The sequence below is a fragment of the Fringilla coelebs genome (genome assembly GCF_963513975.1).
Source record: "Fringilla coelebs genome assembly, chromosome: 18".
Classification (NCBI taxonomy): Eukaryota; Metazoa; Chordata; class Aves; order Passeriformes; family Fringillidae; genus Fringilla; species Fringilla coelebs.
The window spans coordinates 4,573,786-4,588,012 of record NC_140044.1 but is presented as its reverse complement, the minus strand read 5'-3'; the positions used below and the strand labels follow the sequence as shown (position 1 = coordinate 4,588,012).

Here is a 14,227-nt window from a genome sequence, read left to right as displayed (position 1 = left end):
TCACACTCTCAAGTCTCAGTACTTGAAGCAATAGGAACAGGTGCTCCTTTATTGTAAAAGTTTCACCATTTGTATCCACCAAGTGGGTAGAACCAAACTGCCCTTGGAAGCAGCTCTTCAGTCTGCTCTCACACACCCAGAGGGTGTGACAGGGTCAGATCAGGACTGGGGGTGACAGCAAGGATTGAATGTGGCCCAGGAGCCTGCAAGGGGCAGCCCTGGTACTCCAGCCCCTGCCCAGAACACTGAGGAGCTCCAGAACAGGGGTGCTCCAGGCAGCAGAGCTCACAGTGCTGGGCTCTCACACAGCCCAGAGCTGTTTACAGGGAAAGGCTGCCCAGCACAGTGTGGGCAGAGGATCCCACAGGAGTCAAGGACAGGGAAGCAGCAGTGCTGCTGCTGCTCAGGGACACATCAGACCACAACAGCCAGAGGAAGCATGGTCCTGGAACACCAGGTTAATTTATCAGCCCTTGGGCTGGAACATTAAAGTAAAAAAAGCTGCACATGGTTTCCTGCTCAAGTCACTACAATTCTCCTCACACTGGGAATTTTCCATGGGAAGCTGACAGGGCTGCAGCTGAGCCCCCAGTGCTCCTGGGGAAGAAGGGCACACAGGTAACAAGCCCTGGGGCTGAGCCACAGGCACCAGCCCGCTCTGCTCCTGGACAGCAAGGAGCCAGGCAATCACCTGGCTTCACACAAACTTCAGCAGGGTCAAGGATGTGCTTATGCCTGGGATCTGAAGCTTTACTGTAGAAACAAGGGAATTGATCCCACTCAATTGAAAAGGTACAGCTACATGTGAATAATGGTGATTACACAGGAGCAAGTGAGGATTTCTCCTCCCATCCTCTGCCAGGGCAGTGCAATTCCATCTCCACACTTAGAGCCACAGTGGCTGCTTTGCCAGCAGCAAAATTAGAGCAGCTCTGAGTGAGCCATTTCAGCACAGCCCAGCTCAGAGGTGTGAGCCAGGGCCTGCAGCAGCAGCACTGGCTCCTGGGGAACCCCAGGGCCTCCCTCTGCAAGGCTGGAGTAAAATAACCCTCCTTAGGCTGAATCCCAGCATGGGAACCAGGCAACAGTACAATGTGCAGTGCCTGATTTGGGTGTTTCAGCCTTTTTCCAATACTTTTTCCAACACTTCCAGGTTTGCCAGAGCTCTGCAGCCAGGTTTTCTGCAGCTTGGATGGGAGCCCTACAAGGACAGGTGCCAGAGGAGGTGTAGGGAGTGATGTTATGGAGCTATGTACAGAACAGAGGTGGAAGGAAACATTAAACATTTACATGTTTATTATAATTACAATTTACATTACTCCAAAGAGCAGCCCCACTGCTATGTTCTAATTCTCAGCAATAAAGTCCTACAAAAATAAATCCAAGCTTTTACAGTAACCTAGGTCAATGCATAACTAAAAAAACTTGAGCTATGTAAGGGGTTCAGTCATCAAGGTGCTTTTTCAACAAAATTCCCTACCAACCAAAAACGGGACACATGCCTATAGCAATTTAACCCACTTATTTCATGCAAACAAAGGTAACCCCTCCCTCCCAGCCCTCTCCCCACATACAGATTTTTAAAAACAAAAGAAAAACAACTAAACTATTTACAGTATGGGGGTATAGAGGAAAGAAATTAAACATGCCCATCTGTTAAGCTTCATTATATGGTCTCCCATCCCTAGTTGAATGAAAACATTCGAAAGAATTCCACCACAGTCTACAGAGTACAGAGAACTGTTTGCATTTGGTGCTGCCTCCAGCGAGGTACAAACCGAGGCAAACAAGTCAGAGTTTCAGGTCTCCTTCCCAGACAGTCACTACTGCCAAAAACTCTGCCCATGAGTGAGGACAGTCACTGCTCCCATCCCACATGGTGTCCCCACGCTCCAGCCAGGAGCTCCAAGCCCCAGGCATTCCCAGCACCGTACAGCTCGAGGCAGAGCCACGGTCCTGTGGTACCTCCAGCCCAGCAGCAGCCCACAAACAGCTGTACAGTCAGAAACACTACTACATGATCAACACTCCAGTATTCCCAAGTGACAATATACACAACTCCTCAGCACCAGGAATCCATTTCTCCAGATACCAAGTGCTACTTCACACCTGCTGCCAAGATCCGTGAGACCAGCAGCACCAAAGGATCCATTTGGTTACTCAGAACAAACAAATTATAGCTGGTTTATTTCAAGTGAGCTTTGGTTCCGTGTTAAAACAGCATGATTTCTCTTCTCCAGGGTTCAGAAAAGGAGTCTGACTTTGAGCTTAGACTATAGCAGCCTTGAGAGACCCAGAAAGAAGAACCGTGTAAGTTAGTCTGCACTTGAAAAACACAAACAAAAAGAAAAGACACCCTGAAGAAGGTACCCCTGAACACATTCCCTCTTCCAAAAAATATTCCAGCAGACAGTGGCTGGTCCAAAGTAAGTCCAAAATATAAGCAGTAGTACATGAAATCCTGTCACTTGAGCTGAGACAGTAAACAATATGAACCATTTTCCCACATTAGTGCAGCAGTTGGTTGTTTTCTTTTTATATACAGTTTCATTCTCTCAGGAGAGATGTTTGAACCTATTCAGAAAAAAGGTAGAATTAGATTTGATATTATGACGTTCTTCTCCCAAGAAGAGAAATAGCAAAGCTCACACCCCTGTATCAGCTGAAATGCCTAGTTAGAGAAGCCAAAAGCTGCTTGCTTGAGCTGAGCCTTTTTCACAGACAGGTGAGACCAAGAAATCAACGTGTTAAACCACCCCATCTCCTTTCACCCTTTAGAAATATCAATCAGATCCATTAAGGAACAATTCTTGATATATCCCTGAGACTGGAGGGCAAAACAGACTGCACAGACAGTTCAGTCAAGGAGAAAGAGACAAACCTGGCTCAGAGTATTTACTCTTGCTAGAGCACTTGCCTCTGAAGTTACACTCTGCCAGTACCAGCTCTGTGAGTGGTTTGGTTTCTCCTCGCTGCTCCACTCCCCCTTCCACCTCGAAATCCACCTCGGAAGCTGCGGCCACGAAGGAACCGTCCAGACACTCCAAAGGTCTCTGTATTGAGCTTCCTCTCCTCAGCCCACGTGGTGCGCCTGGAACTGAGCAAGGCTGAGTTCAGCTTGAACACAAACATTAAAGAGCCACCAGCTCCCTCAGAAAGGAAGCCTCAAACCCCTGATTTTGTTGAGCTGCACTGCAACAAGCAGCAGCTGCAGTGTACCTGCTCTAACCCACCCCCCTCTGCAGCCACACCACAGAGCCAAGGGAACCCCTTATGCTGACACTAAAGGGATGTCTCACAGGCACCTGATAGCATCGGTGGTGGCAGTGAAAGCTGAAGCTTTCCCTTCATATTCCCAACATTTAACCTAATGCATCTCCACAGCCAGAGCTGACCTCTCTGCCCCACCTCCAGGCTTAGCTCACTTCTGTCTGCCAGCTGCACCTTCAGCACAGCATGACCCTGATGCCTCCTCTCCCACAAGCCAGATAAGGAATTTGTTTAAAATCAATGGGTTCAAAGTCAGTACTGGGAAACAGAAATGGAAACTCCTCTATCATAGTTTAGGCAAGTGTATCATATCAGCTGAAACGTTTTTTTGTTTGATCTCACTGCATGAAGCTTGGTTCACATCACTTGTGAGCCACCAAATGCATGGCAATATTCCCTGTCTAAAGTCTATTCTAAAATTTTTAAATAATTAAACCATGTCACATAGATTATGTATGAAATTTTATGCCTAAAATTCCATTCAAAAACCAAACTTTAAAAAAACACTCACCTAGATTTCAGTTCTGAAGAAATGTTGTCAAAGAAAGACTTGGATTTATCATAATAGCAGTTGGGCCCCAGCAGGTCCTCCTCTGCGTTACCATCATTGTTTTGGGTTGCCACTCCAGGGTCCCCTTTTTCTTCCCCCGTCTCTGCTTTGTCATCTGAAGATAATGAAATGTATTACACCTCCTTGAGGCACACACTGCAGAGCCATCTGTTCTCTTGCTCCCTCAAACAAGATTTGAGAGGTAATCATGCAGATTCTCAAAACCAGTTTGTCTATGCAGTGTTTACTACTAGCTCAGCAATTCATATTTAATGAAGGCACAAACCTTTAAAGTTTAGTTTCTTCTTGAATTCTTTATCAAGCTCCTCTCTGTTGAATTGTGCATTTGCACTTTCAAAGTCAAAGTCACCTTCAAACTTTATTGTATTTTCCTTCACAGTAGTTGGTCTGTTTTGTCCTCTAGAACGGTTTCTGGTTCTCCTGTTTCCTGAAAGCAGGAGAGTTTAAACACTTGGTAACGCACAGGGAGGTTACATGGCTTGCTCAAGACCAGAGGAAACCAGGGATAGAACTCAGGAGTTTCTGGCTTCCAGTCCTGTGGTTAGGCCACACCTCTTTGAAAGCAACTTCTGATTTTGGCTGTAGAAGACACATTACAGCAACACTTTAACTTTCTGAGCAGCATTCCTGGATGTCAGTCTTACCACTAAGAGTGCACCCAACTTTCCTTCCAGTGTGCAGAGAGGAAGTCAGAACAAGCACTACAGCAATAAAAGCTGAGGGAGGTGGGGAAAATTATCTGTCTGCTCTTCACCTGCAAACACAGCACTGTAATTAGCCTAAAAGCCCATCTTGATGGCAAAGAGGAGGTCTCAGAAAATCCAGCAAAAGACTCAACTACCCACAAAGGGAGCTTGTACTCTGTCTAGTTTCTGGTTTCCAACTGAGATGCTATCCATTCCTTTTTGAAAAAGCGATAACCCATTCTACACACTAATTAATTTGAAGACCTGAGAGTCTGAAGTGTTGTTTCCTGTCCTTTCTCATTTTATTTGGGCAGAAACCTCTTTGAATGTCACTTTCTTCTGGCCCGTGCTTGTATTGCCACTTTGAAATAAGAATTCTGCTCTATGGAGGTGAGTGTTCCATAGCTCCTATCTGTTATAAAAGCTCTGGAAAGTCTCAAACAGGCTGCCTCTCCCAGTAAATATACTTGAGGTTTCAGAGAAATCGAGCTGCTGCTGCCAAGTCACAGCATTGATTTTTATGACATACCTGCAACTTTCTAGAAAAGGCGCTAGAACTCTGTCCCTGGAATGTTCTGAACTTCTGCGACTCCAGAAGCTGTTTTGTTAGGGAAACATCTCTGGATGCCCAAAGCTTTCTCCCAGTCTTCTGTCAGTTAATCCTTCACTGAAGTTAACACCACTTGCCTTCACAGGCTGTTGAGACTGTTTAGCGTCAGCTTAACCTACCCGATCTTCTCCTTTGAGGTCTTCTGTTTTCATCATTCACCTGTCCTTGGGTTTGCACAGGTGCTGCCTGAACTGTATCTACTGAACAAGAAGGATAAACTTTAAAGGAGCACAAGAACAATCCCCAGCCAGCTCAGGGTTGCAGTGCACCTTGGAAGGCTGCTCCAGCCCAGCAGTCAGGGCTGAAGTGGTGTGTACGTACCGCTCGCTTTGCTGTTGGCCTGCGGGACCTGCCGGGCGCTGCGAGGAATCCCCGGAGTCACCTTCACTGGGGGCAGCTTTTGGGAATTCATGCTGTCAACTGGGCCAGTCTGGACAGCCTGCTCTACCATGGGGCTTTTGCGGACTGGGTGAACAGAAGGAAAGCCAGCACCTGGAAAAAATCCCAATGACTAAGTGCCTGTCAGAAAATGAGCCAACACCATTCAAACCCTGCCCACTTCTAGGGAGAAACCATTTGGTCAAGAATGACTCAAAGCCTTGAGTGTGCATCTTTACAGGCTAAGTTTAAGTGGCACCAGGTAAGGCAGCACTGCCATACAAGTCATGGCTCTCACATCCAGAGCCTCAGTTTCAGGAAGTATACCCATATATTTCTTAAATCAAGTTAGACAAACATTAAACATCCAAGCCAAGTAAGTCGCTCACAGTTTATACCAAAATCTAATTTCTACTTTATGCAAGATTTTACTTTACATGATAACTTTAAATCTGAAACAAAAATTCACCATTTTGGAACTGTTCAACAAAGTTACGCCACTTTGTCAGAAAGGTTTTGCAGCAAGAGCTTAAGCACCTCAGCTATATCCCCTTTTGTAAGCCACTTTTAGAAGTCCTTCAACTTCATTGCTTATTGTTAGAGCTTTCAGACAAAGAAAACCTGAAACCAGACCAGGATCTCAAAGTTACCCTTTTAAATTCCTTCTTGGTCAAGGCCAAAGTGTTACCAAGACTTCTGTTGCTCTTCCATCCAGGCTTATTTATTCACACTACAAAACATGTAAATACTTTTCATGGTTTGGTATACCTTACACCAATTATATTAAAAAGTGACAGTCTTCAGTACTCAGAAGAAACACTGCATTCTAGGTTTAATTAGAAGGTTTGGAGTACTACAGGTTCATGTAGTAATGCATAAGAACCGCTTGGAAGCAAACTTTAACTGAATATATTAAAAGAGCAAGAAAAGTGAAAAGCTGAAGAGTTCACACAAACCAAGCCACTGACACTTCTGGGTCACCCAAGTCCAACATGAGATATACCCAGTAGGTTACATCATGCAGGTTCCCAGTTAATGTATACCTGGAAAACTTGCAAGGAAGACAGACATATCCTGAGGATTATTGAATAGGACAAAGCTGATGTGCAAGTTTAACATGAGAAGGTTCCAAAGTTTAGCCAGAGTATTGAGAAACTATGTACAGATAGATGGCCAAAAGCAGAGAGTAAGTAAAAAGCTTCATGCCAACGCAAGCATACATGCTTAAGCTAAAACCAGAGGAAACTAATTATCATGTTTAAATGCAGGCTGCACCTGGTCACCCTGCTCTGAGGAAGGTCAGTCTGGTATCTCAACTCAACCTTCTCTAAAGGTTTTACACATAGAAGCAAGCACCCAGAACCATGTTATCTCTGCTACTCAGGAATCACTAACTGTTAGTCATGCTTTACTAACTGGGAGTCTGGACAAGGTACAATACCCCATCATGCATGAAATCTACCCTGATGGTTCCTCGATTATAGAAAATACAACCAAATTTTTGATCAGCCTAAGTCTCCAACCACAAGGCCACCCACAACTGAAGCAGTGTGCTTCTTTTTCCAGGAAAGGCTGACCAGTTCCTCACCCAAACCCTACGGTGACACATGTTCCTGGACAGGATGCAGCACATTAGCATCTCTAAACCTCATCCTTCTCCTGATACTTACACAAGATGATCCACTGTTCTGGACTTTTCCTTTATCCTGTCTCTCTAATTGATACTTCTAGGACAGGAGCAATCACACTTCATGTAATGAAAGGCAAAAAAAAGCCGAGAACAAACTAGTTCTACCAGCATTACCCACATAAGCACTATCATTCTAGGAGGGGTTAACAAGAACAGTGTTTGCAAGTGCCATGCAGTTCTTCCAAATATTTGGAGTCCTCAAACTGCTGTTACCCTTGGAAGAGAGCTGATGGGGCTCTGAAGACATGTCAGGCTCTGAAACAGGTTGTGGAGACGGAGAAGAACTAGGGCTGGAAGCAGCTGCTGATGCTGGAGGGCTTACCAATTTCTCTAAAGAGATAGAGGGAAGAAGAGAGAGCAGAGATACATGGATAAGATACAAGGTAGTGAAACATCTGAAGGACTTGGAAAGAGATACAAGATTCTCTAGAACAGCATTAGAGCAGCTTATTTACAGTCCTCTCTGGAAATACAAGTTCTTTTTACATGGGATGTGAGGTGTGTTAGATTAGAAATTAACTGGCCTCAACTGTCAGGTATCTCATTAATTTCAGAAAGAAACTTCAGCTATTTAGTTTGTTTCTTTCATGTGTGTGTGTGCACATGCAAGTGAAACATAGGCCTCCTTGCAGTAAAACCATTGCACAAAGTTGTGAGCTGCTTATTCACTGCTCCTTGCAGCCTGACACTTGGCAAGGAGTTTGGTGTTAGTTACTGTTATTTGCTTTCACAGCAGTTGCATACCAGACCATCCCTCTATTCTAGCAAGTAAAGTTTGTACTTACCTAAACCTAAGGAAGCTGCATACTGCTGGCTAAGCAAAGAGCTGGCAGCAAGCTGGCTGTAAGGTGGCATACCTCTAAATGGGCTGTAAGGCACATGTGGCTGAAAGGATGATGTAGAGGCAGAGCCCAGTGAAGACTGTAACAAGACAAAGTACATTTCCATTTACAGTGTCCAATAGTCAACTTGCTTTGCCAGCGATTCTTTACTTCATGTACAGCATTACTAAAGCTTAAGTAAATTCTGAGAAGGGTTAGTTTACCTCTTTATGATTTTCCTGCATTCTCAGCTAGCTCTGGCTTTTGTTGACTGAAGTCTTAATGCTGCTGCTACTTTAAACATTACAACAAAATTCAGGATGCTTTAAATAATCTGAAGATTCCTGGAGACACTGACTCGCCTTTATTTCTATAAGATTTTACCAAAATGCAGTCCTTCAACATCAATCTCAGCTTTTTACCAACACTTCAGGTTAACTTACTTGGACAATGGCAGGATCTTGTGGCAGAGTATGCTGAGCTTTTGGAGGTTCACAGACAGTGATGTCTTTGATGTCACTTCCTCGAAAAATAATGTACTCATAGATTTCTTCTCTGGGAGGAGCCGGTCTGTCTGTGGGCCGATCCTCGGTCCCGAAGGATCGCACTGGAGCATGGAAATGGTGACATTAGTGCAGAACTGCCACTGCAGCGCTCTGCGAGCTCACATTCATGCAATTAAAAAGTATTCCTTCAACACTTGCCATTTGTAACAACAACAACAGCTACTTCCAGAACCCTCAACCTCCTTCTCACATCACATCTGCTCCCTCAAATGCCAACTTTTTCAGCAGCCTGTGTAAACAGTTTTGTTTACATCAAGCTGTGAAGGTAAAGACCATAGACCAGCTGGAGTGAAGAATCCTACTCCAAACCCAAGGACTTCCCCACAGTGTTGTACTCTCCTCCCCTCCCCAGCAGCTGTCCTATGCAGGCATTCAGCTCCAGACAACTGCACCAGACCTGGGGGAGGCCCCTGAAGCAGCAGAGGGAAATCATAGAAGGCTTTAGAGCTCAAATCTGCACCTTTGGTTTCATACATTTATTATGCAGATAGAGGTGGTTTTATCAATGACAAAAACTTCTTATTAAAATTCCCCTCTCTACTCCAATGTCACTGTTTTTATGGTTAATGTGACTACAAAGCAAGCATCAGTGATAAATCTAAGTGCTTAGGGAGGCTTTACTGAGTGCCAGCTACCAGAATACTTGAACAGACACTAACCAGCAATGTCACACATCAGAGTGGAAAAAAAAATACTTCAGCTGACTGTGGCAACTACTAGGTAGAAGCATAAATTAATTTGAGCCATTAAGGAAGAAGAGGTCAGACTGGATTATTGGCACAGGAAAACAGATAACACAGTGACATCACCGTAGCACTGACAGGTAAAAGCTTGAAATTTCAGCCACAAGTTACAGAAACTCCCAAGTTCACTAGGTGGCTGCTTTCTGTCTTTGAGAGGCACTCCCAGTTCAGATGAGTACCAGCACATACTGGCTTAATGCACATTTTCTGCCAGTGGAAGAACTCTGTATTGGACTCCCTCAACTGCTTCTAACAGGTCATCACAGAAACACCAAACCACCTCCACCAGGACAAGCCACTCTTCCTGTCACACAGATGGGGGCACCACATCCTCCCAGGAAAGAGAGCACCAGAAATGGATGCACTGGGCATCCCTGGCACACCATGCTGCTTCTAACTTACAAGGAGTGTTGGCAGTTGTAGTCAGGGATAATCAAGAGTCCTGTTCCAGGGTGTATGCAGGTGGCTCACCTCACATCAGGCAGCACTTAGTGCCACAAATGGCCTTTACCCCTGTTAACACACAGGTGAGCTCCCAAGGAGCAGGTGAATGCCAGGATTCAGTCCCTATCACACTGCTCAGCACCTTAGTTTGCATCTAACAGGAAAGAGATCTTCACTGGTACAAGGACAAGCTGTCAGTCACTTCCTTTCAATGGCCATCTTCCATGAGTTCCTAGGGTAAATAACCTCTCCAAGTTATTTTAGATCTCCAGCTGCTGTTTGATCATATTACAGCTGTAACCCAGTCAACCAGAAGCAGATTATAAACTGAAAGCAATGCTTGTAGCCTTTCGGACATGAACTGTACCACTGATCTCTCTGTTCAAAATTAGATTATTACAGCCCATGACAAGATGTACTAAAGGTATCCAGGACTCCAGCAGGATTCCATAGCTAACTTGGAAAGCACCATGATCAGCCCATCATCTTCCACACGGACAAACACATGACCTGCAAAGCCCAAAGCTGCCCAGGCAGCCTCACAGCTGGCTGGTCCCAAGGTTTCTAACAAAAAAGGTGTGGAAAGCCAAGTCCTTGTTGTAGACAAAACAGGGTTGTAGGAGTTGAGCTTGCCTGTCCCTGCACCTCAGGTGTTTAACTGCTTCTGGCAGAGCAGAAAGTGCAGCTTGAAGTTCCTGTGGAGGTGGGAAGGGCTGTCTACCATGTAGTTACTGACAATTGCTTACAGATGAACAGAAAATCAATCCCACCACACTGCAGCTCCTGGTTTACAACACAGTTCCTACTCGAGTAGGGCTGTTGAGCTTAAGCTCAGAAGGGGCAGAAAGCACAGCAAGACTGATTGGAAAACAGAGCTTACATGGATATTTTTTGTTCAAAAACTCCAATTTCTTCAGACTTCTGCTTAAGGGGAAGTAAGTTCCTGACAGGACAGCAGTGGGTTTAAACTTCCTTTGTTTGCAATTTAAGTTTAGCCTCTAAAAAAACAGACAACTTTCTTGTAGTGATTAATTAATCCATGGAATCTCCACTATTTAAGATTCTGTGCACGTATTGAGGTTTAACAAATATAAATCAATTGAAGTCAGCCTGGCTTCAAGTGAGAGGCTGAATCAGATTTTCTGAGGTCTCTTCCAATTTAAATATTTTTTTATGAATGACAGAACTAAAGAGAACGGTGCTTGCATTGCACATAGAAGTGTTTAAACAGTGGCCTCCAGGGTTTAACAACAATTTACCTGCAGTCTGGACAACTTCAACATCATGTCAGTAATTCATGGCCCTTCTAGCGCTTCAGAGATCAAGTGTTTTAAACCACTGACACCACACACCGGGTTGATACTGCCTTGACTAACTTCAACATTGTTGCTACATTTGTAATTCTGACACTAATTTTGCTTTGCTATAAAGTCTCTAAATTTGGAAAACCCCTCTGAGCTACAATGAAAAGCAGGGTTTGTGATGTAAAGTTTATCGAACAGCTCTTTAGGTAGGGAAAAATGTATTCTCCACCTCCTGCAACAACCACTTCTTAGGCATTGTAATTCATCAAAACTGAACACCGAGAGACCAATAAATACAAGAACTACCAGAAATCTTATCCAGAGCATGTAGTTATTCACATCATAAAGCACTTTAATCACACATGCCTTTGGAACACACCAGCTCTGAAGAAGCAAGTACAATGTGTAAGGCAAGACTATGTAAGGAACCATTTCTACTTGCTGCTGGGTCAAGGTGAAGACCTTCCTGCACCTACAGGAAAGGAACTGCATCCTTCCAGCAACCTCTCAAGTACTTTGAGCCAAGCACTAAACAAACAGCTCCATTTATGCATTTAAATAAACAGCTACATTCCTAGAGAAAAAGTGAATTTAAGAAAATTCACATTTTTCATTTCAGAAAACACTCTAATGGGTGTTAAATAATGTCCAGCATCATATAAACATCATTATGCTGGGTAAACACTGGGGCACAGGCTGCCTTGCGGGTAGTTGTGAATCTGGCAAGTCAGTGCCTCCTGTCAGCAAGCAGCCTTCCAAAACAAAAGGTGTTTGTTTTGTGGACAACCCCGATGGCTGGCTGCAGGCAATGAAGAACGTGTGAACTTCCCAGAACAAGGAAGGACAAAACTCAGGGAAAGAAAACTCCGATGCACAGTAACTGAAGTAGCCAAGCTGGACTTGAAAAGCAATACAGGAATAAGTTCATGTTTGAGAGACTAAACAAGACAGGACAGGTTATACTGAGACGAAATACAGGAGTTCCCAGCACAGGTGACAACTGAACCCAAATGACACTGTTTCAAAGATAATAATCAGTATTTCTACAGGGAAACAAAATGCAAAGCCTCACTGAGGAGCCAGCAAGGTCGGCGAGCAAGACCCACGTGCAGGTGGCCCAGAGCGCTCTGTGCAGCAGCTCCCACCCGCCTCACCTGAGCAGAGTCCAGTTATCGATCACGGAAGGAACAAAGACACAGCAACAGCAACTGTTTTCCTCAGCGCCGGCCTGGGGCCCTCCTCGAGCCGAACACCGACACACAGCCGGGCACAGCCGAGCGAGGGGAACCGAACCACGCACAGCGATACCGAGCGTCACCTCCCCGCTTCTGACAATGGCAAAGGGAGCCAGCGCTGCCGGCAGCGCTTCTGCCCGGGAGCTACCGAGGAGAGCCGAGGGCTGCTCAGCATCCCGGGCCCTGCCCGCCCCTCCGGCGCGGCCCCTATCAGTGCTGACTCACGGAGAGCAGCAGCGCTCCGGACCCGGGGCTCCAGCCCCGCCGCAGCCCCGCGGGGCGGGCGGGCCCCGGGCGCGCTCATTGTTCCCGGCACGGCGGCCCCCGCCGCGTCCCCTCAGCCAGCGCCGGCCTAGGCCCGCCCGCGCCCCCCACAGGGCCCCGCCTCACCCTTGGCCAGCGCCACGGTGGAGTTCTCGGTGTCGATGGTGTAGAGGATGCCCTCATAGCGGATCTGCGCCTTGGAGATCAGGCTGATCTTGCTGCCGATGTAGGGGGTCCCCGAGCTCATGGCGGCGGCGGAGCCGGGGGAGGGGAGGGGGGTCCCAGAGCCGCGCGGAGCCGCCGCGCCGCCCACGCGCACTGCGGAGCCGGGACCCTGCCGCGCGCGCCTTATATAGGGCGGAGGGAGACGGGCCGGGGGGAGGCGGCGGGGGGCGTGATGCGCTACCGCGCATGCGCCGCGCGCTATTGACCAGACGGGAGAGACGGGGTCAGACGGGGAGGGGCGGAGGGGGAACACCCGGGGCCCGCGTCACGTGACCAGCGCGGGCGAGGGTGCCACGTGCGCCGCGGGGCGGGGCGGGGCCGGGCCAGGCGGGGCGGGGCGGGGCGGGGCGGGGCGGGGCGGGGCGGGAGCGCGCGCACTTGGCTTCCCGCGCTGCCGTGGCTGAGGGGAGCGCGCGGGGCGGGGGCAGCTGAGAGCGGCTCTGTGGCGCTGTGGCTGTGCCGCTGCCCCTCGTGTGGCACCGCTCTTCACCCGGGGGACGCTGCCCCTCGCCTGGCACTGCCCCTCTCCGAGTGTCATTGCCCCTCGCCGCTGCGGTCGAGCTGCTGTCACGCAGCGCGGGGAGAAGGAGATAGATCATCGCCTTCCCGTCACGGAACAGCCATGGCCGCCTCTGCCCAAGCCCCTTCTCCCTCCGGTGCCGCGGGTGGCCCAGCGGGCCCTGCCCTGTGCGGGTCGCCCCGCGCCTTTGTTCTGCTGGCCCGGCCCGGCTCGGGTCGCCCCGGCGCGGTCACCCCGTGCCAGGCTGCAGCTGGAGCGTGGGGCCGCTCCGTGCGGCGTCTCCCGGGAGCTCTGCGGCTGGCCGGCCATCTGCGGGTCAATGAGAGACAGCCGGCAGCATCTGGCAGACATGACCGCCGAGGGGAAATCGCTCACCGGCGAGAGGGTGCACGGGGATCAGGCAGGGCAGTTGCGTTTCGGGCAGCGGGTCAGAGTGCATAGATCTCGCTAATTTGTGTGACTCAAATAAATTAAGATTCAAAGCCAGCAGCCGGGGACAATGCAGCGGGAGCCATTGTCTGAGTGCGGGGAGGTTCGCTGGAGCTGCAGGCGCCCATGCCTTGGTTACATCCTTCCTTCCATCAGCGATACAACAGCGACACGGGAGAACGCAGCCCACAGGTTCATCCCCGCGTCCTTGCACACCATGGCTCGGAGAGCTGTTCTCCCAGTGGCCCAAGCTGTCTGCCCTGTGACCTTATGTATTTTATGGTGCTACTCTTCGTGCTGTTTATACAGCCTGAAGAGCAGATCTCCCCTGCTTGAACAGGGCAGATGCTTCCTCTCCACTCGTAGATATGTGCAGTCTTCTTGTTAAATTGTTCTAGCACAGAGTTCCTAAAAAATATAAAGTAAAAAAAAAAAAAATTAATTGGAAAAGCAGTAATTTTGAATAAGAAA

The 14,227-nt window shown here is 47.7% G+C and overlaps 1 protein-coding gene across 3 annotated transcripts; it reads right to left on the bottom strand.

The window, feature by feature from the left end:
* Positions 1-1,280: 1,280 nt before the first annotated feature.
* LSM14B (LSM family member 14B) lies at positions 1,281-12,880 on the bottom strand. Of its 3 annotated transcripts, none has more exons than XM_084217847.1 (10): positions 12,709-12,880; positions 8,470-8,633; positions 7,991-8,126; positions 7,419-7,535; positions 5,459-5,629; positions 5,257-5,337; positions 4,107-4,268; positions 3,782-3,935; positions 2,882-3,097; positions 1,281-2,574 (listed from the first exon to the last, which is right to left on the bottom strand). In XM_084217847.1, exons 1-9 carry the CDS (start codon positions 12,827-12,829, stop codon positions 2,926-2,928), a joined length of 1,278 nt encoding a protein of 425 aa, XP_084073973.1. In that variant the 5' UTR covers positions 12,830-12,880; the 3' UTR covers positions 1,281-2,574; positions 2,882-2,925. The 3 variants fall into 3 exon arrangements, with proteins under 3 accessions (XP_084073973.1, XP_084073972.1, XP_084073974.1); XM_084217846.1 differs by having other exon boundaries at positions 2,918-3,097; XM_084217848.1 differs by having other exon boundaries at positions 2,918-3,097; positions 5,257-5,334.
* Positions 12,881-14,227: the final 1,347 nt, after the last annotated feature.

Coding starts and splice junctions, on each gene's coding strand:
- LSM14B (XM_084217847.1), bottom strand. CDS start 12,829: ATGAGCTCGGGGACCCCCTACATCGGCAGCAAGATCAGCCTGATCTCC. Junction 5,630..7,418: donor CCATCAGCTCTCTTCCAAGG/GTAACAGCAGTT, acceptor GATTTTTTCCAG/GTGCTGGCTTTCCTTCTGTT. Junction 4,269..5,256: donor ACCTCAAAGGAGAAGATCGG/GTAGGTTAAGCT, acceptor TCCTGCTTTCAG/GAAACAGGAGAACCAGAAAC.